Here is a 26,126-nt window from a genome sequence, read left to right as displayed (position 1 = left end):
TGCTCTTCTGGCATTTGTGAGACTTTGTCAGGAATATTACTGGTAACTCACAGTCAGGTTGAATTATATAGTGAGATTCAGGCTATCATGGGCTACAGAATAAGAGGCTGTCATTAAGACAAAAAATAAATCTGTACTGAGAATTAGGAAAATTATTTGTGGTCATTGCAAATTCAAGCTAAAGTAGCTAGATATATTGGATAGTACCGCATACTGATTCTTTAAATCTGATCGTTTTTAATATAATTTTTCATTTAAAGATTTCAGAGAGCATAAGTTGCACTTTTGGAATTAGTGTATGCAATTTACTGTTTCCACTGGACCTGAACTTGATGAGATTTGACTTTCCTAGAAACAATTGTGGCCAGAGGTTTATGGTTTATTGTGGTTTCTTTATAAACAAAACCTTACTTTACAAAGGTGATCCTTGACATTTACACAACAGACATTTTATTCATTGTAAATCATGCCCCAAACCACCTTTCACAAGCCAGATTCAAATGCTTATGCCAGAACTGATCAGGCATAATTTAGAGATGCCGTGGAGGTTTGGACAAGGGTGAGAAGTTCAACCTTCATGATGTGGCTGTGGCATTTGTACATTATTACTGTAGCCAAACCAGCCAAGTAAAGAAAAGAGACAGAAAAGTGCTCTCTGGTCATTCTCAACACAGTTTATCCCATCTTTTCTACCCTCTCCTCTGACATGATGCAGGCTCACTTGTGCAAAGACTGTCATAAACACAGAACACCTCATATTACCTTTTTATATTTTTTTTGCCATCCACTGGCAATGTGCCTTTACCTGATACAGTCACAGCTATCTACTTCTCTGCAAATTCTCTGTACTTCTCAGTCCCCCTTCAGTTCCTGGCTATGTTCATGTCAATGAGAATCAACTCAAAGTGTCCTTGTGGAGGTCAACCACATAGCTCTAATTCCAAGTGGTAGTGCACAAAGAAAGGACTGTTTGCCCTGTCCTGCTTTTTTATTATCTAGGCTCCAATGCTATAGGCATCTAATCTAGGTGTTGTAAAGACTTACAACCAGCCAATGCTCAGATTGTAGACCTGAGAAAGACATCAGACCAAGGCAATCTATGAAAAATTGATCTCCCCTGTTAGAGAACCAGCATGGTTTGACTTTTATGATCTAAAGGGTAGATGTCAGGATCTTCTACTGCAGATGATGTTTGGGATGCCTTTGGATGTCTGCACCTACCCGGCTGGGTCACCCAAACCCTAGGAGACAATGCCAGTGCTGACACAAGTGCAATTGAGCAGTCTTAATTGTAAGGTCTCCAAAGAGGAGCCTTCAAGCCAGATCTGTTAAACAAAAAAACACAGATGTCCATGTCTTCAGATAATTGATTTTTCAATACTTAAAAGGAACTTACTACTTGAGAAACATAAAATGATTTTATTCAGCAAGGTATGTTATCAGCTATGACCTCCTTAGAGTGGTTAAACTATTTTGTAATTAAGAAATATATATATTTAAACCAGTCTTGATAAAAATAAAATAGCAGAAGTGAAAAAAAAATGAATCCTTTCTTTATAGCCTTGTCCTTCCATAGCCTAGAATTTGGGCTCATGTTTTCATTTTGATTTTAATCACACAAAGATCAGAAACTGATTTAAGATACCTACTGTGTGCTCACAAGTTACTGTTAGAATCCCTCACAGGACAAGTTCTAGATCCTCACGTGGCTCAGTTTCTTAACCTTGCCAAACATATGGTTCAAGTTTTTCAAGGACTCATCAATAAATGTCCAACTTCTTAGAATCATAATTTCTTCCTGACTTTAGAATAATTTTACTAAATTTACTAGACAAGATTTTAATCCTTTCATTTCTATGCTTTTATGAATTTCTTTCTAAAAATTCATAGACCTCTTATGATTGTAGAAATAAAAAATTAATTCCCCCCCATAGTGTCAATTTTTAAAACAGGAGAAACTTATATAACCAAAGTACATTTGTGCCTCTAGAACAAACAAGAAAAAAACATTCAAGATAAATTCCTTCCAGGAAAGTAGAAGCTGGTAGGGTCTATCATGAGATCTGGTTCAAAATATTCCAAGGGCTTTGCACTCCATTGAAACCAGAGTAAATTAAAAAAATGTTGAAAGTTGTGGTATATTTTTATAAGACACCACAACAGTGAATAAAAAGAGCAGGGCCATACAGTGTACAATCTCTTTTTATTTGCTGCAGTGGTCTGTAGTTTTAGGAATTTTACATTTAAAATCATGCAAGGAACCTCATGTATGCATGTTTATGTGTTTGCACAGGCACATAATATGCCTATGGAATCCAAAGGGAAAGCTCAAGTATCATTTTTCAGGAGTCATGTTTTTTGGTTTCTCATTGGGATCAGGCTGAGCTTGCCAGTTGGTGAGTTCCGAGGATCCTCTGGTACCTGCTGCTCCAATACTGAGGTCACAATGTGAGCTTCCACAGCTGATTATTTATAATGGTTTGGACCTCACACACAGGTGCATATGCCTATGCAGCAAGCTCTTGACCAACTGAGCTCTGAACCTTGAGAGCCTCAAAACCAAAATTTTATGAATAATATATTTAATAACTCATGTACTTGATGTAAAATATGCTTCATAGGCATTTATTAAGATAATTAATCCTTCAACTAGGAGCTACCATTTTCTTTTCCCAGTTTTCCAGAGAGTGAGTTATCTTTTCTGGGTTTTATATTTCCATTTTTTGAAGGCCACTGAAATTTCTGTAGCTCACCAATGCTCTTTTCCAGTGCCAAATTAATAAAATAAGCTGGTCACAATGCCAGAACTTTATTTTATCTCAGGGATAGTCCATCCAGCAAACTCTTCATGCAGGGCTACACAGGGTAGCTTATAAAGCTCTGAGAAAATTTGTAAATATGGGGGCTATATCTCTTCAGAGAATTTTCAAGACATCAGCTATTTTAGAGTCTCTCTATTTGAGTAGTAATTGAGGTCAAAGTTGAAGGGAATGTATTGAAGATAAACAGTAAATTGCAAAGTTATGGGTACATTTTTTCCAAGTGTTACTAGAAATTTTAATCAAGGATTTAAGCTTTTTTAATGTACCAGTATTGGAGCACTGGTTATGATGAATTTACTAGGGAAATGTAAAAAAATCAGCAACAGGCAAACTGGGTACAAATATCCAGAACTTGGTGCTGTCTTTGCAACTTTTCTCTAAACTTTAGATGATTCTAAAATAAAAGGTTATTTTTACAATGCAATTATAGTGAAAACAATTAAACAGGAAACAAGTCACTAGTTTTCTATTTCTTCCCCTTTTCTCTTCCCTTCTAATGGATAAATCACTCATAGGGACATTAGAAGAGGGAATTCCAAGCTAATGTGAAGAGCAAGTCCTTGGAGGAGCCTTGGAGATCAAGCAAGGCCTGGAAGTTGAGAAGACATCTACACATGAGTAGCAACAACACAAGGAAACGTGTCAGGGAAGAAATTCAAACTCAGCCACTGCTGAGCAAGGGAAGTCAATAGTTTTCACAAGGTGAGGAGGTCGTATGTGAGGGAGGAAAGCTTTTGAGAAGTGCTGAAACTGGGTGAACGAGCAGCACCATGAGCAATGTCAGAGTCTCAGCAACATAGGAAGGGGCTCCCTAAGGATCAGAGGCCAGGCCTGAAAGAGGAGACCAGTGCATGAAAAGAAAAGACCTACGTTTTGAGAAATGTTTTACATGATATTTCAGAGCTGGGGAACAATAAAGAGGGTCGCTAGAAGGTTGTTCTACGGTGGGCTAACATAGTTCATGTGGAGAACAGGAAAGTTGTGTATTGTTTCCACAAATCTGATTAGGGGAGACAGGGTGGTGCTGGGGTTGAACTGATCAGCCCAAGGCTCATTCCGGCCCCAAGATGGTGAATAAATGCATGAGAAAAGACAAATCATCTACAATTGGTTGTGAGAGTGTGGTCCATGACTTGAAGAGGACACCTGTGGAGGAAAAGGGATGGCTTCAACATGAGACCTGTTATATTGCACTGTCAAAGTAAATAACCACAGGAAAGGTAAGAGGAACCATGTTTACTGTTGAAGAGAAGAGCTACAAGTATGGAAAATAGAAAACAAGAATGCATCCTGTCGTGGTGGATTTCACGAACTGATTGTCTTCAGTGTGCATAAATGTAAAAGTGACTATGTAAATATGTGTGTGTGGACTTCCCACTAAGAAAAGTTGACAATAGTCAAATAGTCTTAGCTCAACAACAACTCCTGCCCAAATAATACTTTTCAAATACTTATCTAACTAAATGAGACTAGATCTCTTTAGAAAGACAGCTGTCATGGGGTAAGGTCAAGGAACGAACAAGATTAAACGTAATTATCTGCTATAAAAATTGTATGACAGAATTCAGAGAATGACAGGAGATGTCAAAGGCTGTGGGGCACAGCTTGAAAGGGCTCCTCTGGTAGACAGTGTAAGTCTCAAAAATAGAAAAAGGTGGTTAGAAATGACAAGATCCACTAGAGTCCATTCTGGTGTAAATGCGTAAATAAACTGAAAATCAAGAAGTGTGGAGTATCAAAGGACCTATTAGGACAGACAGAATGTGTCCACACTACCTCCTCAAATGACCAAATACATACCTACTTCAATTTTAAGAATATGCTACATTATATGGTAGAGTCCCTTTTCAGATTTAATTATGTTTACTTAGCTAAAAATAAATTTTTATAAATTATGGGGTTTTTTTCCTTAAAAATTGGGAGATTATCCTGAGTTTTCTGGGTAGGGAAACCAGAGAGATTCTAATGTGAAAAGCACAAATGTTCCTTATTTGCTCTGAAAATTAGTGTCCCTGAATGTTCATGGAGTAGCCAGAGGACTCATAACTTTTCTGTCATCTTGAGATTGCTTCATATATGCATGTATGTTGCATGTTTATGTGTGTATTTTAATTGGTTAATTTTTATTAAGCTCTAGATTTTTCTCTGCTCCTCTCCCTGCCTCTCCCCTTCAAATATGTGTATTTTTAATAAACTATCTGAATTCCTTAATGCACATACATATCCTACTAGTACAGATACACATTCTTATGATTTTCTAAATTTCTGCCTGAAAAGAGAAGAGCCCAACTTGAAAACATCTAAAATGATTTTACCATTTGCTAATTTTTTCTTCATTCAACTTTTGTCTATATTTATTTTGTCATGAAAAATGCAACAGTATAGAGAACATTAAAATAATAAAAAAATATGGGGTGGGGAGATTTGAGACAGGGTTTCTCTGTAGTTGTGGAGCCTGTCCTGGAACTAGCTCTTGGAGACTAGGTTGGACTTGAACTCAATAATAAAATATTTTTAAATATATTTTAATTTTAGAGAACTCATCATTATTTTGATCATATATATTCCTTCCCCTACTTCAACTTATTCCAAATCTCACTCCCTTTCTACCCACTCAACTTAATGTTCTTTCTCTCTCTTAACAAAGCCTAGCAAAGTACACAAACACACACAATAAATGAATGAATGAATAGATAGATAGATGATTGATAGATAGATAGATAGATAGATAGATAGATAGATAGATAGATAGACAGACAGGTGAATAAATAAAATAGATTCATAAATAAATAAATTTGTGGTGTCCTATTTTTGTTGACCTACTGCTACTGAACATGGGTTGCTCACTTGGACTGCCATATACAACACACACACACACACACACAGTGTCACTTTACTGAAGATAACTGATTTCCCTATCCCAGAAGTACCAGTTGCAAGTAGCTTCTTGGCTAGTGGTAGACTTTGTGTTCACTTCCTCTCTTTCATATTGGGATTCTGTCTGGCTGGAGCATCTGCAATTATTTTATGTGCTTCCACTGACTCTGAGTTAATATGTGCATTGACCTTGCCGTGTCTGGAAGATGATGTTTCCTTTAAATGGGTTTTAAATGTGATTACATTTGTATGGCTTTTGTTGTTGCTGTATTGTGGTTTGTTTGTTTGTTTGTTTGTTTGTGTGGTTGCTTGGTTGGTTGATATGGAGTTGTTTTCTCTGTGTAGCCCTGGTTGTTTTGGAACTTGCTGTATAGATCAGACTGTCCTCAAACTCAGAGATCCATCTGCTTCTACCTTCTGAGTGCTGGGATTAAGGCATGAGCCACCACCACCCAGCCATAGATTTTGATTTCATTTTTGTATTAATTTCTGAAAATATCAGGATATGATTAATTCCAAAGTGAACAACCAGAAGCTGTGTATCAATCACTAAGGATAAAAAGCAGGAACGAAGTGCTCAAATCTTTGCTCATCTTTTTTTTTTAATTTAAGATTTTCAGTATTCAAACTTAATTAACACTGAACTTACTAAAGTTCAGGTTAGATAAATCACTTCAGAACTTTTTACTGTAGAAATTACTTTTTTTTAGAAATTGCCATTACTTCTAAAGTAGAATTGTGTTGTAAAAGCAAGAGAATGTAGTTTCATAAATAACCCTTGTGTACCTTGAGATAAGGATGCAGACCCCATCACAGCTAGAGATACAAAGGCAGTGTTCAATATACTTCGTGAGGCCTCTACACAACAGCTGGCTCACGGTGTGAAAACGCTGTCGAGCTTACCCAGGCTCATATATAATAGCCGAGTTTGTCTGCAATGCCTCAAATCAATTTTCAAAACCTTTTAAGGATAAACAATAGAAAACAAGCCAAAGAGCCATAGTTTTATTCTTTTCACACTATGTTCTATGGAAATTTTCCTCAGTTTTCTCCAAAGACTAAATAATTTCAGTACTTTTTAATAATATTAATTAAGTCCATACAACATGAAAACAAACTTAAATAAAATTTAAACTAATGTGTAAGTCACCTTGGAGGGAATAAAGGAATTAATTGAATCTGTCATCAATGAGGAATTTAGGATGTGTCACCATGGTTTGCTCTATGCAAGACTAAAGTTAGAATTTATATCTCTTCATATTTGAAATTTTTAAAATCACTGTAAAGATTTGATTGACAGTTTAATACTACAACTGCAATCAAACAAAAGAGCAAACTTGTACCTGACACTTTGTTTACCTAAAGTTGTGTTGTGGGCTTCAAGGACTCTGGCCATATTCACATTCTGTAGCATAAAATATTTGGAAGCTCTCAGCATTAACATTATTTTGTATGTGCATGTGTAAGAGAGAAAGAGAAATTAAGAGAGAGAGGTGAGATACAGAAAATATAGAAGGGGTTTACTTTAAATATCTGTGTAATCAAGAAGATTATACACCAAACCTCAGAATAAAAATAAGTTTCTTCTGTAACTGAGTCATATAGGAAATAAAATGATACAGTATCCCAACATTGCTATTTTCCTTCATGTGCTAATTCAGCCTGGTTAGATAAGAGCTCCAAAGCTGTTGGATCATAAAACAAATAAAGATACATGCCCAATTTTTTTAGCAGAATTACCAGCTACATTTAAAACTTGATATTAGCCAATTCCTGAAATCAGAGATAAATGCCAAAAAATATACCAAAATTTTACACTTGCAAGAATATCTTTCTGACTCTTCCTGAACGCTAGTCTGTCCGATGGTGCATGAGCTGTGTCAACTGAACACTAGTCTGTCCGATGGTGCATGAGCTGTGTCAGAAGCGAAGAGTAAAGAGGGTAGGTACAAATTCACCATTTCTCTTCAACATTAAAACCATAAATAATTAGACTCAGAGAACATTTGCTCAACCTCAGCAATTATATAAGCCATTCTCCATCTCTACGAAAGTTCAAGGCAGTCAAGAGGCATCAGGGCATGTGGATCTTGAGAGAACATCTTTAGTTTCCAGCAAACATAAGAAAGGATGTGATATGAAATTTTACACTTGACTTCTGATATTTATTGAAATACATCCTATCATATTCAAATTACCATTTTTATATGACTAAGAAACAGAGCATAAGATATTCCATCCTAAAAACTTTTTACTGAACATGGCTGTAAGTGTGCAGGATGCTACTGTTGGGAACAAGCTACAGATCATTTTGTTTTGCAGAATTCCAGCTATGAAGGTGTTAAAAGAAAAATTTTCATTTGTCCTTTTTCTCAGATCTTGGTGATCATTGTTCTATTTTCTCTGTGTATAATTTTGACATTTTAGATATCCTATTAAAGGAACCAGGCATTATTTTTTGCTCTATGACTGGCTTGTTTCATTTACCCTGCTGTTCTTAGTGTCCTCTAATCTTGGACCATCTAAACAATTTCCATCATTTTTAAAGATACAAATGCAATACTTTTTAAAACCAGAACCACTTATCAAAAGACATTTGTATTTCTTCTGTCTTTTAGTTGCTATGACTGTGATTTCTGTGGACGTGGATAAGCAAATATTTCATTGAGACCTAGGTTTCAATTCTTTTGTACATATCCCAAAAGTGGGATTGATCAGTCATATGCCAATTCTATCTTTTAGTTTTGAAAATCCTTTATGGTCTTTCCCATTGCTGCTGCATCAATTTATAATCTTACTGATAGCACACAAAGGTTCTTACCTTTTATATCTTGACAAACTTTCTCTGTATTGTTTTAATAACAACTATTCAAATCAGCATAATCTGTGTTTAATGTAGCTAGCAAATGTAGTTGAAATTTTATACAAAACATTAGACTTTTCTTGGCATGAATAAAGCTGAATTGCTTTCAGAAGAGAGGAATTTTGATTTTTCCTAGGTTCAGAAGGGAAGGTTACTGTTTAGTTCTCCAACACTCAACTATTATACTACAGACTGTATTCGGTTCAGGATGGCTGTAACACTCTTACCTGTTGTTACTCTGGTAAATGACTGTACCAGCTTCAATGAATAGAAAAGGAGAAACTGTCTGTGTTCTGTAAGAATCTATCACCAGCCATATCATGCAGTATGTGACCAGCAAAGAATTTCTAAACTGATATTCTTAAGACCACATATGCAGCACTCTGCCCCGTGGGACTTTCTGGACTACATTTCTCAGAATTCACATTAGATCATCTTTTATTTCACGTTCAAATATGACTGGTAACAAAATACTTTTTTAAATATTTGAAACCTTTTATTCTAAGTTCCTGAAAGGGAAGTTCTCAGTTATCACAGTGATGGTAATGTCTGTCTGTAACTTGGCCTTAAATTTTATATATTTAGAATTCAATCATTAGGCAAATGGTTCATCTCTCTGTGGAACACCTTGCAATGGATTCCAAACACTTACAAAATGATAACTTCTTCCTGTTTGACACTTGTGTATCATGCTAATTGTAAAATGGATTAATAAAAATTCAGATTTAAAATATTCATATACTGTTGCTTATTATAACAAAAATGTAGACAATTCAAAATGGTTAATGTTTGGTGTTGTCTGATATTAAATTCATCTCTATAGTGAAATCTATGTAGCCAGTAAGCATAATGCTTTTGTGTTATGACTGATTCTTCATTAAAGATTTATGTAGTTTATAGTATGTTAATGACAATGTCATGTACTTTCATATTTATTTATATCTTATTCATAATAAAGGCATTCAAAATATGATACTAGGTAGCAAAAGCATGATAGATGATGTGATTCCATAAAAAGTAGAAGTATCTGTGGTATAATAACAATGTGGCATGTCAAATAAAACACTATATATAAAAACAAAACTTACTTAGCTGCAACTACAGGGGAGGCACACAGGATATGGGTGGCCAATGATTTCTCTGAATTAGAAGATTGATGTGAATATCATATTGCTGCTTATCTCTGTTGTAAATAACCCAAGTCTTATAAAATATTAAGGGAGAAAAATGAGGCAGGAATACATGGCAGCCCTTTCTCAGATGGATCCACAGCTACATAGCCCGGCCTCAGAGAGCCAAAGCCACAACTGTGTTGACAGAGGGCTGCCTTCCATCTTCAGAGGACCCCACCATACTGACCTACAAGCGAGTTGCCGGAAGCCTCCATTCTAACAAACTGTGCACCGACTCTATCTCTTCACTACTGGTGATGAGAAAACAAATCGATGTTGTCAATAAAGTGTTTTTCTTCGGCCATGAGAGGAGGCCGCACAGAAAATGCCCGTTATAGGTGTATTTTGTTTATGAAGCTTAATATTAAATTTAATTTTGGTTATTTGTTTGTATTTGAGCTAATAACTTACTCTGTACTTCAATTATGTTGGTGTTCACTAAAAAGCCCACACTGGCCTTGAACCCCTGGTCGACTTCCTGCCTCAGTCTCCCACGTGCTGGATGATAAACCTGCACCACTGGGCTCAGTTTAATTTTTTTTTTAATTTTCAAAGTGAAAAACATCATTTATCCTCAAAGTTTGTAGCACCAATTCACAAATTATTAGATGAAAAATTTTAATTGTACCTTCTCAGAAAAGTTCAAATTACCTTTGACCCAGATGTTAAAAATTAAAATTCAAGACATTTCAAAATGAGCCACTTATCTAATAAACCAAATAGTTTAGGCAGATAAGTTGATGGATAATAATTGATTATTTATGCATACATAAAATACTAAATATTCTAACACTATTTAAAACCTGGAAAGTTTTAAAACTTAAAATAACAGACTTAAATCAATTATTCAGTAACATGTTTAAGGATGAAATTGAAAGCTAATTTGTTAGTTCACAGAGCCAGGTTTTCTAAACACACCAGATAGCATTGAAATACCAAATATCATAAATCTATTCTTAATACCGAGGTGTTGCTGCCAAAACTTATTTCAAAACTTTAGTCTATAAATTAGAATTCTTTCAAGGTTAAAAGCTTGTCCTCTGGGAAGGAAACAGAGATATCGCCAACTTAACTAGCATGTGGGTGCAGGACTTCAGGTGCACTGAGTCTAGGCTGTTGTCAGGGACATAAGAAACACCTCATGCTGTATCCTCAGTCTGTAAGAGTAACTTAATAACTTGGAAGGGCTGGACTTCTCACTCCTATGGCCCTATAGCCAAAGCCTATAGTCTTACTTAATTTTAAACGTATATTGATTTAAATCCTTCTAAGTACACTGCTAGATTGAAGTCAGCCTGTTGGGACGCTATTTTATTTAGTTTTAAATTCTATTTAGAATCTCCCCTTCCACTTGGAAAATAAACCACACACACACACACACACACACACACACACACACACACACACATATATATATATAGTTTTTATATATGCTATATATATATATGCGTGTGTGTTTGTGTATTCTATATATGTGTGTATATATATGCACACATATATGTACAGAATATTGATTAATTAAACTAAATATAATGTATAGCTTTTAGTCTCAATGTATAAAGTTTCAAACATATTCATGTCTCCACATTTATTATGCAGATAAAAACAAGAGTGAGAAGATGGTTAAACCTTCAAAATATCACTTTGGAAGTCAAACGAGGTCATGACATTCTTATATACTACCCTTCACACCAGTAAACATGATACTTACTAGAAAAACCTAGAGTGTAGCTACGTGCTTCCTCTCTTCCTCTTTTCCTCTCATTCCACCATTTTTCCTTCCAGGAGAGAGAAAACAAGTCTATAGCAAGTGATTCCATGGGGTATCCTCTTGGGATGGCTGTATTAGACCCACCATACTGCTCTTCAGCCTCTAGCTGCATTAACAACACGGACTTTTTACCTATATAGTGAAACAACACTGTGGAAATATTTCCACTTCAATTGTAAGACATCACCAACCCCATATCAGACAAAGGACTGAACTCCAAAATATACAAAGAACTCAAGAAACTTGACATCAAAAGAACAAATAATCCAATAAAATAATAAGGTACAGACTTAAACAGAGAACGGCTCTCAACAGATGAATCTCAAATGACTGATAGACACCTTAGGAAATGTTTAACATCCTTAGCCATCAGAGAAATACAAATCAAAATAACTCTGAGATTCCTTCTTACACCTGTTGGAATGTCCAAGATTAGAGAAACACTAATGACAGCCTATGCTCAGAAGATGCGGACAAAGGTGAACACTCCTCCATTGCTGGTGGGAGTGCAAACTTGCACAGTCACTTTGGAAATCAGTATGGCAATTTCTCAGAACATTAGGAATCAATCTACTTCAAGGCCCAGCAATACCACTTTATAGTATATTCCTAAAGGAAGCTCACTCATACCACAAGGACATTTGCTCAACTGTGTTCATAGCAGCATTATTTGTAATAGTTGTAACCTGGAATCAACCTAGATGCTGCTCAACCGAAGAATGGATAAAGAAAATGTGGTATATTACACAATGAAGTACTTACTCAGTGGTAAAAAACAAATTTGCATTCAAATGAGTGGATCTAAAAAAAATATGTACTCTGTACTCACTCTTTTTATGATATCTTATAACAAATCTGTACTCACTCATAACTGGCTTTTAGACTAAAACAGAAAACAAAAAAAAAACTTATAATCTACAGCTTCAGAGAGCTGGACAACTAAGAGGACCTTAAAAGAAATGTACATGGATCTAAATATGAAGAAGAAAAAGACAAGATCTCCTGAGCAAACTGGGAGCATGGGGGTCAAAAGAGTGGGAAGCAGGGGAAAGAGGTGGAAGGGAGGGGATCAGAGAAAAATGCATAGCTCAATAAAAACAATAAAAAATTAAAAAAAGAACTCTATCAACTGAAGGGTTTAATAATGATGAAAAAAAGTTTTCTACTTAGAAACCTTTGCTTACACCCGGCTGGCAATAAAGCAAATGGACTTAACATAACCAATGGTTTATTTCATAAATAATTAGTTACTGATTTCAATCCAAAAAATTAAAAAAAAATCTACCAAGCAATCTATAATGATGTAAGATCTTTCACAGCACGTAACTCTCACATAAACAGCAGAGCTGCAGGTTTATCTGTGTCATGAATAAAAAGACATTGACATCAGCCCCAGGATTATCATCTGCCTGCCCTGGAACAATGATTAATTTAAGACAAATAGGTGCTGGCTTCACATGCGCTGATTGTATTTCCCAGCTACTGCCTCAGCAGCTCTCCCTGTACACAGTCATAAAGTATTCAGAGAGGCCATTCTCTCTTCCTCAAGTCACACGTAGTGGAGATTGAAGACGGAGCCTCTGTACAGGAGAATACTAGAACTTGAATTCCTTCTTCTATCACCTGCTGGCACAATGTTCATGCTCTTTGAGTTTTTCATGACATAAACTTTTTTTACTTACGTCTATATAACAGTGACAGAAAACTCCCTAGCTATAAAATGTAGTAGCAAAGCTTTGTCGTGTAAATTAGTGACAGCGGGTGGAGAAGGACAATGCATGACTATGCCGTGTAAATCAGTAACTCCAGGTAGAGAAGGACAATGAGAGCCAGATCTGCTTTCCAGAATCTGCAGAGCATAATTATTCTTTTGTTTTCACTAAAAAGATTTTTTCCTAAAAATGATCTTTCAAAAATAAATACTCAAAGTATAAAACTGTATTTGTCCAAAAAACTGTCTTTATTTTTTAAAAAAAATATAAACAAAATAAAAACAACAACAACAAAAAATCTCTTTTTGAAACCAGAGAAGGTATTGAAGAGGCCAGAAACCCACACCTGAATTCAGTATTGGAAAACATGACCAACGGGAATTTCCTTGCTCTTTTGAGACTCGGGTCTGAGGAAATGACCTTATAAAAAATGCAAAGCTAGCTCAGCTCCAAAATAGATCACTGGAGGCAGCAAATCCACCATCTAAGAATGATTCACTAAGTACAAATCGCACCAATTACCCTAACATTTACGACCTTCTAAGCATCACTTCCTACCGCCCTTTGAGCCTGAGATCCAAGGCAGAGGTTCAGTTTGGTCAACAGTCAAAACTGAAAAATTATGTTTTCTTCTACTGTGCTGTGACTTACTATTGGAAATTTCCAGAAATAGAAACAAAGAGACACAGAGACAGAAATAGAGACAGAGAAACAGAGAGATAAAGACAGACACATAGAGATAGAAGCACACAGAGATGAGCGAGATAGGTGTAAATACTTAGCACATAGGCAGATTATTTGAACAGTATATAATAAAAGAACTTAATAAAGTAACTGTCACCACAGAAAGTGAATTAATATTCACTGGGGCTGGAAGATGACTCAGCAGATAAAAGCATCTGCTCTTCTTGTAGGGTAACCTGGGCTCTGACCCTAGCTCCACATCAGGCTGCTTTCATTTACGTTTGCCAGTATATCCACTGCTAGACAACCAGACACTGTCTTCTTGCCTCGGCAGGTACTTGAAAAAATTACACACACACGCACAGGTACGTGTGTGTGTGTGTGTATTTCTGATGTGCCACAATTAAACAGTAGTAGTTATGCCATCAAATAAAAACAGAAATCACACAAAGAAAATAGAATATTCACATAATAGACTGTATTTCCACTAACTGGGTCATTGGGCTAGCAGTTAAGTCCACAGTTAGTTCAAACACTAGCCTATAAAATGGGTCACTTAAAATCTTTCATAGTTAAAAGAACCACAAAGTGATTAGATTTTAGAACATGAGGCACATAGTGAGCAAGACTACTTTGCCTAGAAAATCTCCTGTGAAACAGAAATCCATTTGAAGTGATTCTCTAATAGGTCAATTGTGACCTCTATAAAGGGGAGAGGTCCCTGCATTATGAAGACAAAGAATTAGAATAAAATAAGTGGCATATACCATATGGTTATTTATGCAGCTCAATCTTCAGCTCTCTTCTATGGAGCGCTCATCGCCCATGGGGACCCACACTCTGTCTTACAGCACAACCCCTATCTTGCCTCATTCCAATACTCTATTTCAAAAATTATATGTTCACGCTGCCCCGCTCCAACAAAGGTTATATCTTTAAGAATACTTACTGAAGACTGTGATCCACTATTGTAATGAGTCTTTTTATGTCCACATTGTCTCTAATGTTAGCAAACTTAGTTTCTAAAATATGTGTTGGTTCCCTGAATTTGAATGGGAATATGTCTTTGAATTTAGTGTGTATGAGAACAGTCTCAAGATAACAGTGATTGTTAAATAAATTAGTGGGAAACTATTTAAAAATCTAGGACAGAGCCAATCTGTACAAATATTTCATGTTCCTTATTCTAGTTACATAAAATAAAAATAATATGGTTACACGGAGTTTGAAAGGCATTATTCTCTAAACAAATAATTGCTAAAGTTCTAAATTCTAATAAAAACTATCATTTTATGTTCAGGAAATAATAATATTTTAGTAGGTCTTTCTGATTATAAGACTTTTTCGCCTTGCCAAATATCCCAAAAATATTTATTAAACTACTCACCAATAAGCATAGAACCTGATTACATTACGTTTTTTCTAAAATAATATACAATAAGTGTCTCTTGAGTATTATAACACTCAGATTTAAATGATTAATCTTGGGAACGTTCTGGCATTGTGCTATATTACAAAGTACTCCAGGGAGAGGCATCATGTCCCTGTTGAGTCTTTCATCTAAATATTTTGTCAACTCTGTTAGAACGTCAGCAACTTGCGGGCATAAAGACACTAAACTTCCTTGTGCTGAATTTTCCTTAACGGTGTGGTATATTTTGTGTTGGTGCCAAGCTCCTTCTAAATCTAAAGCAAAGTAGTTCAATTTTCTCCATATCATTCAACAATTAAAGAAAGACCAACCAAAACCAAGCTGTGAAAAGATGTTCGCTTATTTAAGGTGTTTTGCCATAAATGATAATATACAGAGTAGGTATTTATATAAGAATTCCAAATACGCTATTCCATGCATTCTCCCTTATGGACACATCATGGTAAAGTAAATGGACATTGCCTTTGATTAGGTCACATGACATAATTTCCAACAGGTATGTTGCTAATGTAATGTACGATCATGCACTGTCAGCCACAGAAACAGAAAACACAAAGTAGATGAAAGGGAAACGTAGATATAATTCAGAGTTTACTGTTATTTATAGTCGAGAAGACGGAGGTACAGCCTGTGATCTTAAGATATTGTCAGGCATATACCATATTCTGCTTTCAGATTCCACATTTCCCACACAACCCAACAGCACTTTGTGGAGGAACTGGAATGCTTGCTTTCAGTATGGAGAGCCAGGGATTTCTACTGCATCTTCCCTTGCAATCTTCTTTTTCTACAATTTGCTGTCCAAAGAGCAACAGACTTCTTTCTGACAAATGCTTGGGAGAAGCGCCAAGCCTTCGACCATTCTCTCTACTGTCAGAACTGAATGGTTCTGACTCCTCTGAGCCATTTAGTTTTAAACTATTTTATCTAAAATGACCCCCAAAATTTGAAAATGGTGACATAGGAAGGTTGTAGCAAACCTTAAATGCCTTAGCCCTTTCTTTGAAACCTCCCTTCTGAATTGACCTTCAGAAGCTGCTTTTGTTTTCCACCTAGAGTTTTGTAGCTTCCATAACAGACTGTTACCTTTTTTAAAAAAAGAGAATTGCCAGTTTGGGTGTTCACCTTCCTAGACCTGGATGGAGGGGGGAGGACCTTGGACTTTCCACAGGGCAGGGAACCCTGACTGCTCTTTGGACTGGAGAGGGAGGGGGAGAGGAGTGGGGGAGGGGGAGAGGAGTGGGAGGAGGGGGAGGGAAATGGGAGGCTGGGAGGAGGCGGAAACTTTTTTTTTTCTCAATAAAATTTTTTTAAAAAAAAGAAAGAATTGCCTCATTTTATAACTCTCAACACATGCTCCTTACATTGTTAGTGTCTTCCTTTGCATTCTCTGGTCTTATCACCATTACCCAAGCCACCTGTGTCATTGATACCTACCTAAATGCTTATTTACTCCTAAGTTAACTAGTCATGTGGCCTTCAGGTCTACTAGCTGAATTAAACTTTTTATGTGAGAAGATCAGAACTGATTCTCAACAACATGTCCAATGTTCACACCCATTTTATACAGAGTAGATATATATTAATTATTTGAATTTAAAAGGTGTGCCTGTGTTTTCTTTGACAAATAACTTCAAAAGACTATTTCATACTGCTTTTGGAAGAGACAAAGGAACAAGGAAGGCAGGAAGGCAGGCAGGCAGGCAGGCAGGAAGGAAGGAAGGAAGGAAGGAAGGAAGGAAGGAAGGAAGGAAAAATAATATGATAAAGAAAGCATATAACATTATTTCCTTGTATAGCTTTAACTCTAGTGATTTCGTAACAAATTTCACGCTGGTGTTCCATGAAACTGTCCACTTAGTCTAACAAGAGTATGACTTTTACTAGAAGGTTTCACCCAAGTTTTAGTTACTTATTTATACGAATCATTCTGTTAGACTGGTGATTCAGTAGTGTTGAGACACATAATTATGTTAAAGGAAGTAGTCCTCCTTCTCTCTATTCTGAAGCACAGGAGAAAGGTGAAAGTCGTGCTGGGATTCTCTGGAATCAGTCTGGTTCTTCACAACCTTACATTCTAAAATCATAAATTCAAGGGACATCCTCAAAGGCACTCCATAACCCTTGTGGCGCTTTAAATGAATATGGCTCTCCTGGACTCATCTATTTGAATTGTTGGTTCCCTCTTGGTGGACTGTTTAGGAAGCATTAGGCGGTGTGACCTTCTTGGAGAGTGTTTCTTTGAGGATGGGCTCTGAGATTTAAAGAGCCCACTCTAGGCTTAGCCTCTCCATCATTTTGCTTCCTGCTTCTGGATCAAGTGTAAGCTCTGAACTATTTCTCCAGCTCCATACCTGTCTGCTTGCTGCCATAATGATCAGAGATGCACCTTCTGAAACTGTCTGCAAGCCCCCAATTAAGTGTTCTTTTTTTTACAGGTGCCTTGGTTATGCTGTTTCTTCACAGAACAGGAATAGTAAATGTTCTCTTTAAGATGCTGCTAATATAAGAGCTTTGTCACCAGGAAAACCCAGCAATGCTTTCCATTTCAATATTCCTAAAGTAGTGGATACCTGACCATTTCTAAGCACATCTGAGATTCCTGAACATTTCACCACCACTACAGGATTCTACTCCCCTAAATTAGGAAATGTTTATGTGTTTGCATCTTGCAAAGTGCTCAAACTGTCAGTAAATCTAAGATAAATGACCGACTAATAAAAATAGGATAATTTATTTGAATCACAGTTATCATTTAGATATTTCCTTTACATTTCATTTATCTAGGTGTTATAGGATCTCTGTATTCTTAAGTATCTATCCTGCAAGCAATAGCAGATCAGAAAATCCACTGCATTGAACCAAGTTGGCAATTTGTTAAGGACTGTGGTCAACTAGTTAAAAAAAAAAGTACCAAACTTGATAGCAGAAAATTCTAGGAGATTGCCATGCCTTTGCAATAGAATTTGCTACAGTGGGATACACTGGTTTCTGTGTCCTGATCCATTCATGTCCCTATAAAAAATATCACTGGGGTGGGTGGGGTTTTAATGTAAGTATGACAAGGAAGTTGATGAGAGAAGATTTAAACAATTTGTAAACTATCCACTATTTTAACAACGTCCTCTATAAGCTGTGAAAAGAATGTCCACTTACCTAAGGTAGCCCTATAATAATATGTCTTTCACAGTCACTCTAAGAAGGCTTACTATTAATATTAAATGAGTATATGAAAATGTAGCTACTCTAGGCCATTAGTGATGTTTGATCTTCTCTCTGACCTATATGTCCTACACCAAACAGAGGCCATTGGGAGTTTATCAAAGAACACTTGATTCTGGACAACATACCAGAGTATGAAGTCTATAAGAAATCACAAAATGTACTGTGTGACACGTGTTATGAGTATGTTATGAGAAATAAGCTGATATGAAATAACAGGGGGCATAATTGGAATAACTGAAAAGGACTAAGACTGCAAGTTCCTACTAACTGTTAAGTGATGACAACTTGAACGTATACAGTCACTCTAATTAGACCACTGTAGATAAAATAAAGCAAATGCCTCCAAAACTAGGTCAATATGGAGAAGAATTCTGTGGGATTCTACATCTGAGATGGGTAATTAAGACTCCTGTGCTTGGGAGCTCACACAATGAATCTCTACTAAAACAAAAGTGTACAACTGTAGCTATACATTCCAGCCAAACAGAAATAGTTCAAAATGCCTGCTTTTTCTTTCCTCTCTTTACTGGTGACATCTTAGCAAAACAGGATAAATGCCACCTAAACTTTTCAGATAGTCAGGGGGCAAAACTCCTGTAATTCAAGCGAATAACCTAACTGACATTTGATAAATGGGGAAAAACATACTGGGGAAACAGAATAAAACTACAACTATAAAATCATATATTGGACTAGTCAAACTATTATTTAAGTTTGACTAAATAAATGCATTAGATTGAACCACACAAAGGTATCACAGCCAATTTTTAAAATAAAGAAATGATTATTTATGTTTTTAAATCTGACACCAATTAGATTTTATTCAGAGATTAGTATGTCTTGAAAAATGACTAGTTTAGTTGAAATATTATATCACTTATCTATTTAAATTGGTGAAAACCCATTTTTCTATTAAGTTTATACTAGAAATAAAAATATACGTGAAAGAGAAGGGTGATAAATCCCACACAGTGGGTGGGAGGATTCCACTAGTGAGCTCCCTTTCCAGGAGCATGAGTGAGAAAGGCAACTGGAATCTCCAGAAGAGGTTGTGTTCATCAGAGGAGTAGGGGAGCCTGTCATGCTGTGATGCTATTAGAAACAGAAATCTTAGGGTCTAAGCTGGGGTCATCCTTGTAGATTCCTGGAAATTTCCCTAGTGTCAGGTTTATTGCTAACCCCATAATGGCTCCCTCAATCAAGACATCTCATTTTCGGCTCTCATCTCTGTCTTCCTCCATCTTGACTATCCCATTCCCTCAAGTTCTCCTTGTCCCTCCCCTTCTCCCCTTCCACCCTCTTTTTTTCCACCATCCCCATGTTTCCAATTTTGTCAGGTGATCTTTTCTATTTTGACTTTTCAGATGTATCTATATATGTTTTTCTTAGGGTTCACCTTGTTAGTTAGCTTCTCTAGGATCATGAACCATAGGCTCAATATCCTTTATTATAGCTAGTATCCACTTATGAGTGACTACATAGAGGAGAGGGTGCCCAAAATGGCCTTGTCCTGTAGTCAGACTGATGAATATCTTAAATATCATCGTATAACCTTTCATCCAGCAACTGATAGAAACACAGGCAGAGACCCACATCGGAGCACTGGACTGACCTCCCAAAGTTCAGTTGAAATGGGAAGAGTGAGAATATGAGCAAAGAGGTCAAGACCATGATAGATACACCCACTGAAACAGTCTACCTGAATGTGGTTGACAGTGGCACAGCTGGGGCAGACTGAGGGGCCACTGGCAGTGGCACCAGGATTTATCCCTACGGCTTGTATGGGCTTTTTGAGATCCTATTTTCTTTTAATGGATGCCTTGCTCAGCCTAGATATAGTAGGGAGGGCCTTGGACTTTCTCCAAAGCAATGAGCCTTACCCTCTCTGAGGAGTGGATGGGGGTAGGGGTGGGGAAGAAGGTAGAGGGAATGGGAGGAGAGGAAGGAGTGGGAACTTGGATTGATTTGTATAATGAAAAAAAAGATAGTTTGTTTTCTTTTTTAAAAAAAGAAAAGAAACAAATCTTAAGCAAGCAATTCAGCAGGAGCCATGCAGGTTAATGGTGCTTAATGTCTGGAAAGAAGTGATGACAGTGAAGACAAAAGCTAAAATATTGATTATTTACAGCAAGATTTATGGAGACCCCAAAGACAGTGGCAATATGGGAAGTGAGTTAAAATCTCAATTGAAGCCCATATACAAGTTATGTTTTCTTCTCATGTGCTCTTTCTGAGGACATATTATAACCAAAATAAGATACATAAATGGGAGCAGACATGTAAGTGGGATAATATAATCCAATAATTAACCTTATTTTGAAGGCTGGCCCTTGGAAGGAAATTGTGCTCTCTATAAAGAATGCCTGATGAAAATCAATCCTACCTGTATATAAAGTGTTTGTTTGCCTATCTGGGGTAAAACTATTATTTTAGATGCATTAGATAGAACCATACAAAGTGTCACATTCAGATAAATTTTAAATTAAAGAAATGATTTTTCTGTGGATTCAGGCAGGGGTCTTTCGTAGCAGTGATGTACTGTAAGTTCCTGATAACTATGAGCAATGCCAACCTTAGGTAACAAACCATCCTGTTACATGTCTCTATGTTCACTGTGATCTAATTCACTCCTGGAGGTTGGAAATAATATTATAGATCATATCATGCACACAGTCAATGTAGATCTTCCTTTTCCAGTATTCAAGTAGCAGCAAGGACTCTGTAAAATCATTTGAAAATGCATATCATATGAATTATTATACAGGTTTACATTCTATAATCTGAGTTTAATATTGGGGTGAAGAAATCTAGAGGACTACAAAGGGGGCAGTGGAAACCAAACGCATTTTGAAATAGGGAATTTTTCGTATAGTTTTTCAAGTTTTCTATATGTGACCATGGTGGCCCTAGAACTTGATTTGTAGAAGACGCTGACCTTGAACTCAGAGACCATCCATGTACCTCTGCCTCCCACAGACTGGGATTAAAGGTGTAAGCTAGCTTTCTAGAAAAATAAGAATTTTTAAAAGAAAGTAAGTCTTATAATTTGGGATTTGCTTTTAAGAGATAGAAAAAGAAAAGAGAAATGGGTTTGATCTAAAAACTATGAGACAAAAAATTAATCATTATATTAGTAAGGAATTTTTTTCAAAATTTAGAGTAATTTTGCTTTTAAGATTTTAATGTAATTAAATTTCTCTCACTTTCCAAACCCACCCATATACACTTACTGCTCATCTTCAAATTTTTTAATTATTTTTCACTAATTGTTATTGAATATAACCTGTTAAGTTCGTATAATGTTACTTCTATGTATGTTTTCAAGGGGTTGACCTTTTGGCACTAGACAATGCTGACAAAGAAAAATAATTTAATAAAAATAATTTTTATAATCTCAGTTTCTAAATTTTCAAGGAGTAGATTTAACATCTATGGAAAGAAGAGTTATAAATAGTAACTGCATAAAATGATGTAAAAGTCTTCTGTAAAAAGATTTTTGAATGGGCTCAGGTTTTTCTTTGTCGGTGTCAATCAAGCAGCTGTGTGTGTGCCAGCTGAAGCTTTCGTGTGAGAAGATCCCATAGCTGGGCTCAGAGGAGCCAATACTCAATTAGGCAGTCATGAGGCAGCAGTAGCATCAAGGACCTTTCTGATGTCCTCATAAAAGTGAATGCAGAGGCTACTGAGCTACTGCAAGGAAACAGGGTGGGAGGTCTTTATGGTAACAGCATATGATAATGAATCTTTATGGTAATTAATTATCTTTATGATAATCAGCATTGTTCAGAACTTGATGCCAGAAGAATTCCACCAGATCATAGAAAGAGATTTGGGGAAAAAAGAAAATAGGTACATCCAGTTCCAAGAAACCAGCGAAGAAGAGGGGGCTGCTGGAGACAGTGGTCAAAAATTTCCTTTTCACAAAGCCATAAGAAGAATGGAAACAACGGCAGCCCGGACAAGACACTGACTAAGTGAACCGCTTAGGGAAGAGTCAGTGAGTGATGAGCTGAATCACAGTGAGTGAGGAATTATGGGCGATTGTTATGTATCACACAATTAAAGATTTATTAAATCACCTCTCAGCCTTCACTTTCTGGAATAATTTATCACTGCAAATTATTGAAATCAGATCATTAGTTTGAATAATGAAAATCTCAGGAGAAAAAAAGTTCTCTAAGGTTCATTTTTTAAAATTAGATCAAAGTGTTTCCTAGCCTTGTCGCATGAGCTCATGTGAGTATAATATTAAAAGGCACTTTTATTTTCAACTCTAAAAATTAACTTAAATTCACAAGTAGCCCAAACGGTATTGTTAAACATTTGTATAAATGATTCATTATCAGAAAGAGTCATATGTGTTCCTATAGTCTTTAAGTAGTAGATAAGTGAGCTATAGGTACAAGTTCTACTGCTACAGCGGAGGCGTAACTGAAGGTGCTCACATTGACCACATGTCTGACAGGCAAGGGTGTGTGTCATAAACAAACAAAAAAAACCAAGAAAGAACAAAAAGCATTCTGAAATACATTTCATTTCATTTCCCCCACAATCCACAATGTTGTGCACATGTTTATTGGGGTACTCTCATTCAAGAAGAACTAGGACTAGTTACACTTCGCCTCTTTGTTGCCAAAGGTGTTCTAACTCCTTTCCTGACTTATGGGTTTAGAACCCTAGATAGGACAGTTGAGGGTCAGGGCACTGGCAGTTGGAAGCATGACAGAGGTCAAGCCAAGAGGACCTCAAAGACAGGTAATGTACATGTCTTTAATGTACATGTGACGAAAGTTAAGGTGGCTTGGGAGTGGAGCTGGGACATGAAATTTGGTCAAAGCAGAAGTCTGCTTTTATTTAAACCTCGGTAAAACAGCAAAATAGAAGAGATTTATTGATAAAAGGATAAACCAAACAGCTTACTTTTTCTCTTAAAAGTTTACTGTTATGATTAAAGCAACATTATTGACTTTTAGCATTGAGAGTAAATATTAAATAAACTAATAATAGCCTAGAGTACCCCCGATTTATTTTTATTTTACAGGCCAGTTAAATGGATTTTAAATGTTAAATAAAGTACTTGCTATAGAAACACCATTTTAAAAGCCTCACGTATAGTTTGTAATCATCATGGCACAGCGAGATCTGTTACTAAACATAAGAGTTATTCCACTGTGAACTCAGAAACCATCTCTGGGCTTTCAGTCACGGTGTTACATTCTCTTCCTTTTCAAAGACATTGTCTGTAGCATTGAGTAGAGATATTGTTATTCGTTAACACCTGACACATTTTGTGTTGCTTTGTTGTTGCTGTTTTGTCAGAAGAAATAAAAATAAGAGTTCATCACCAGTGAGACTTGTAATCACCTAGAAGAAAAAATAAGATTCATCATGTCTTTCATGGCCCATAGTCGGAAGGGCAGCAAAAAGCATTTTCAAGTGGACCCTCTACTGATGCCCAAAGTTCCTCGAATCAATTACATGCACCTTCAGGAAGAGAAACACAGGCTACAGCTAAAGAAATTCCTCCTTCACAGGATGTTTCTTGTGGGCCACCTACAAGCCAATGTGGAGAAAAAGCAGATGACTGAATACTTCGAGCACCTCTTCCAGTCAATTCTGAAGCATCACTTAGGAGAGACAGTTACGGGCTTATTGCTCATATACTCAAGCACTTTTCTGCATATCCTTGAATCCTCCAATGGCACGCTTTTCCGAATCCTTTTAGATTATGTTGCCCATGAGAAAGAAGACAAAGAATTTATCATCCAAAACGTCAAAATTATAGTTGCTTCTCATAACATCCCCACAAGGTTGTTCATGCAATGGCATGTTTCTGTCATCAAGGTCCCAGTTCTGTATCTAGAGGATGTGACACAGTCACAGTCTCTATCGGAAGTCATCACAGATTTTCTCACCATGACTCATAAACTGGCATTTCACCTTTTTAAGACCTTGAAAGTCGGTACGAAAGGGCCAGGTGACAACTTGCACCAACTTGCCCCTGAGCTACTCCTCCCAGAACAAACTATCCAATACTTGTGCAAAGCTGATGAATTCTTGGACCCAGCAACATTCTTAAGCATGTATAACAGACCCATACATGTTACCCTGGATTCTGAGATTGTGTGGCCAGCTCCTTCCCGTTTATAGGATGGGGAGGGATTATGTGTGCACATCTCATAAAGATTTTGTACTACTTTAGTAACAAAGAATTTCTAAAGTTACTCTTAAAAAAAAAGAACAGAACATTGAAATAAGCGCATAGAATGTAAAACAGCTTATCTAAAGCTAAACATAAGAATACATCTGCTTATTCTGATCTAAAGCTTAATAAATTTTTCAGGTAATTGGGTTTATTAAATTTTAAATTCCGTAATTTTCATGGGATAACTCTTTTTTTTTTCTTTTAAGGAAAGTATAGTTGAAAGGGATTTAACACCATTTGGGCATTTAGTTTCTCAAGCATTCTCTCAACATTTAACAAGAAGTCTTTATGATATGGTAGAATAAATATGTTTAGGGTTAGATTATTTCTAACAGTTTAACCCTTAAGAAACTTGCAAGGTAAAGTTACAAGCAACCATAATATATATGTGAAATAATGTATAATAATATGTAATATACTCCAAATGGTATAGTAGGAAGTGGTAGAATAAACTTGGAGAATATAAGGGAATAAACCATTAATTAACAATTTGTGAATCAGAGAAAACCTAACCTCTGAAAATAATCCTAAACACCCATATTCTGACCTATGTAATCAGTAATATTGAAACTATCATAAAGATGAAAGACACAAGAGTTTTTGAAACAACTAAAAAACACCATCAAATTTCAATACAATTTTTTATGCAACATTGATTCATTGAGCACTCCTCTGTATGACAGGCATATTTCAGTCTCTAGTGATGCAACAGTGTTCACACAAGGCATTGTTCTTGCTCAGTTGAAAACCTTAATATTATATGTAAGCAATATTATAGGACACAAGTAATCCGTGTTGTTGTGTCAAATGGCATCTCATTGACAGGGTAAATAGTCTGGAAAAAATGGTATTTTCTAAAGTAAGAAAGTGACCAAAAGTGTAGTGTATGGTTAAAAATTAAAATTAAACATCAAATTAAGTTTAAACACTTAAGTTAAACATAAAATTGTGCCTTGTAATATTATACAAAAAAAATGTATAATACATCCAATCCAACATGCTCCTCTTCCAGTGTGACCTTCGGATTCCTCCTATGTTATATGACAGGATTTACATTTAAAATCTGGCATCCTTCATACATGCTTTTGCCAACAGAGTATGGTAGACATGAAGCTGTGCAACCTCCAAGGCTAAATCACAATTCCAAGTGCCTTGCTTTGTTGACTTGAACCTGAGCTCTTATAATATAGGCACTATGCGATATGAATACTTACAGCTGTTTCCAGACAACATTCACAGCAAGGGCCCAGGTGACAGCCAAGTACTAGATGCTGAGTAAGACTTGGTGGCTCCAGATTCTCTGCTTCCAGGATTACAAGAAATATCATTTGACAATGTATGAAATAGATATGGACTCTTCCTA

At 36.3% G+C, this 26,126-nt stretch overlaps 2 protein-coding genes across 2 annotated transcripts in view; one reads left to right on the top strand and one right to left on the bottom strand.

Annotated features, from left to right (window-relative positions):
* The window catches only part of Znf804b (zinc finger protein 804B), a 461,930-nt gene that overhangs the window by 409,685 nt on the left and 26,119 nt on the right, over positions 1 to 26,126 (bottom strand). The window lies entirely within an intron of this gene.
* Tex47 (testis expressed 47) lies at positions 23,947 to 24,708 on the top strand. The gene has a single exon (XM_075956507.1). The coding sequence runs from the start codon at positions 23,947 to 23,949 to the stop codon at positions 24,706 to 24,708; it is 762 nt and encodes a 253-aa protein (XP_075812622.1).

This window comes from Microtus pennsylvanicus, chromosome 22, assembly GCF_037038515.1.
Source record: "Microtus pennsylvanicus isolate mMicPen1 chromosome 22, mMicPen1.hap1, whole genome shotgun sequence".
Taxonomy (NCBI): Eukaryota; Metazoa; Chordata; class Mammalia; order Rodentia; family Cricetidae; genus Microtus; species Microtus pennsylvanicus.
Note: the sequence above shows the minus strand (reverse complement) of the source record. Positions and strands in the feature narration are given on the sequence as shown.